The sequence below is a fragment of the Gavialis gangeticus genome, unplaced genomic scaffold, assembly GCF_001723915.1.
Source record: "Gavialis gangeticus isolate Ggan-Ray unplaced genomic scaffold, GavGan_comp1, whole genome shotgun sequence".
Taxonomy (NCBI): Eukaryota; Metazoa; Chordata; order Crocodylia; family Gavialidae; genus Gavialis; species Gavialis gangeticus.
In genome coordinates, this window is record NW_017729008.1 from 41,730,939 (window position 1) to 41,734,071 (window position 3,133).

General features: G+C 45.2%; 1 protein-coding gene across 1 annotated transcript in view; it reads left to right on the plus strand.

Annotated features, from left to right (window-relative positions):
* LOC109292083 (collagen alpha-1(VII) chain-like) overlaps positions 1 to 2,017 on the plus strand; it is a 262,997-nt gene extending 260,980 nt beyond the window's left edge. Inside the window, 1 exon segment of the mRNA XM_019509339.1 lies at positions 1,694 to 2,017. Coding sequence (XP_019364884.1) covers positions 1,694 to 1,701 — 8 coding nt within the window. The 3' untranslated portion in view covers positions 1,702 to 2,017.
* Positions 2,018 to 3,133: the final 1,116 nt, after the last annotated feature.

Consider the following 3,133-nt stretch of genomic DNA (forward strand, 5'->3'; position numbering starts at 1 on the left):
CATATACATGGCAAAAATTTGTCTCGGGCACCACTGGGCATCTGGGGCACCTAGACACATGCATCGAGGCTGCCCCAACACGCTGTAATTACACACTAGTAATTACCATGCTGCAGCAGACTCCAGTGTCATGTGTATCGGTACTGCACTGAAAAATGCTAGTTAGACGAGCTTTAGTTAAAGCACCCCAGCTGCCATTTTTCAGCACAGGGATGCTGATGCACATGATGCTCTGGGTGCTTTAATTAGAGGGGCTCCAAGAGCAGGCACTTTAATTAGAGTGGCTCTTGATGCCACTCTAATTAAAGCACCCCCCCCACCCTCCTAGAGCATGTGTGTAAACACTCCTATTGCCCAGTTTTGAGCCTATTGCCTCCTCCTCCTCTTTGGGAGGGCAGGCAGTTTGCAGAGATACTCCAGGGGAAATAGGAGGCCATCACAGCTGGGACTGGCAATAACAGCCTTACCTGCTGCTGATCGGTGCACAAGGGGTGGCTATAATCAGCCATCTGAGTGACACATCTGTGTCATCACAGATCAAAGATCAAAGTCACTAATGCCACCAGCAGTCTGTCTCTGTTTGCTCTCCCCGGTATGTCTTAAAAGTTTCCGATGAGGTTTATTATACAGTAGTTGGTGGATGTAGGACACAAGGTTCAGATTCACAGCAGGATTTGCATCTAGGTGTTTCCCTAATATAATTAAAACATTTGTCCACTTCTGTGCAGGGCATTAGGCCTCAATGATATCATTTTTTTGATAAGCAATTGAATGGGCTTTGGCCAAGGCTTGGATGTTATTGTGTTGGAGACCAGGCTGATTCAAAACAGGTGCAACCCACTTGGTGGAGAGCAGGTAATTGTTTCACATGGGAAGCATTTATTGACTCTAGGTTATTCCAAACCACTGACCACAAAGTTCCCAGTTAGTCAAGGTGTGCAGCCCAGCAACAGCCAAGATGTCCTTGGATGGCATTAAATTTGACGCACATAAAATTTCAGCTGTAGAGCTGAGGGATCTGCTCCCACCTTAAGGAGATGAACATCTTTGCAATCGCAGGGTCTGCAGGAACATCAGACACCCCATCCACCGTGCCGGCTGTCTGTGGCAGGCAAGGCAGTGAGGGTGCAGGGATAAGCATTGCAAACCTCACTTTCTGAAAAGCATTTCAAGACAATGCAATGGATTCTGTGCACCAAAGTTAGTGGGTTTGCAAGCCTGAATTTGAATCCAGAGCTGTGATATGTTTTATTATACTGTGCTAGCCAAAAGAATGGAGGTAGGGTAACATGAGAAAGGCTAGATCTAATAAACCCTAACCACTTTCCTTCTGCAATGGCAGCACTGGGCGTAGGGGTGGGTAGAAAATAGTCCTCCCATCCTGTAGATTCTTTCACAAGTGCTATCCGAAAAGAGTCAGAAGTCCAGTGAGTTGGGATCTCCACTAGGTTGCCCTTGATTTGCTTGATTCAAAGCAGAGACTTGAACCTAGGTTCCCTAAATCCCAGCTGTATGCCCTAAACAGTGAGCTGGTCCAGGCAGTTCCTACAGAATGGTTTTTTTTAAGGAATTGACATTTTCCAACCAAAAAAACCCAACCCAAATATTTTGTCACAGAACTTCTGATCAGCTGAGAAGCTGAGGGCCTAAAATGATCCTGTTTGTTTTCTCTTGCTTTCCAAACCAATCCTAGGAAGGTGACTGCTTGCCATCCCACAACTACGTGAAGGAGAAAGGAGCTGCAAGAGGTGATTCCAGGACATCTTGGAGGTTGGACATATAGCAAGCAAGACATACCATTTCGTACAGAGAGGTGATGGATATGCACTCCGTGAACCAAGGAGATTGTTATTATGGACATGAAGTCACTGGGTTTGCTAAGGGTGGTTTTTTTTGCTGGGCTTGAAAAAGCCAAAATGGTGAGATGCTTTTGACATTCACACCATGGAGCGATTGTGCAAACCCCCAAAGATGCCTACATTTCATGTCATCTTAAATAAAACACAGCTTTCAACCAGCCTTGTATAATTCTAGTTACCCAATAAACTGGGGCAGGTCATTCTCTGGGCTGGGCAAGTAGAGAGTATTTGAGTTTTTCGGTTGCCATCATTTTAGTAAATGGACAAGTAGATTTCTCCCTGGGGCTGATACTGTTTTCATGCTGATGTGTCGAGGCCATCCTAGATCGCTACCACAAATGGCTAGACCCTGAGACAAATCAGAGTCACGCCAAAATGTCACTTGAACAATGCGTTGGCTGTCTTTGCAGTTGGCTAATTGCTTTCGTCCAGGCTCAGAGTGGGTATGTGCTCAGCATGGAGAAGTCATCAGAGCTTTCTGAAGCCCAATCCCAGCTCTGCCCCCATATTTGTTCTGTAACTTTGGACAAATCTTCCATCTTCTTCCTCCTTTGGATTCCCACCTCTTTCTTTCGTATGGTATCAGATATCAACTTCCAAATCTATGTGCTGCTGTCCAGTATTATCGCTCAATGTTTCCTGCCTGTAATAAAGGGATAATACTTGCCTCCCAAGTAAATTCATTTTATGTTAGCTAATTTCATTGCACTGGAGAAAATGCCAAACATTCCTAAAATGTCTTTCATGGCCAGATCATATGAAGACATGCTGGAAATCATTGCCTCTCCTTGGGAAATCTCCAGCCAGGTTTCTAGATCAAAGTGTCTTGGATACATTGAATAATTTGAAGGGGCTGCCAAATTAGGTGCCAGATGATGAGGTTGGATAGCTGCATTAAAGGCAGAGGGTTAGTCTTCTGGATCCAATAACACCAGTGTTTCACTGTGCCTGATGAAAAGAATGGAGCCTTTCAGACATAAATGATGAGGTAGGATGATAACTTCTCAGAGGAACTGCCCTTTATCATAAGCGGGACAAAGTGTGTGATGCTGCAGTATCTGATGCACATGTATGCGAGGTTAGCTTAGATGCACATGTATGCGAGGTTAGCTTAGATCTTCTTATAGCATTTCAGTTTCATAGTTTCATAGTTTCTAGGGTCGGAAGGGACCTGAGCAGATCATCTAGTCCGACCCCCTGCCATGGCAGGAAGAGCACTGGGGTCAAACGACCCCAGTAAGGTGGACATCCAACCTCCTCTTAAAAACCCCCAG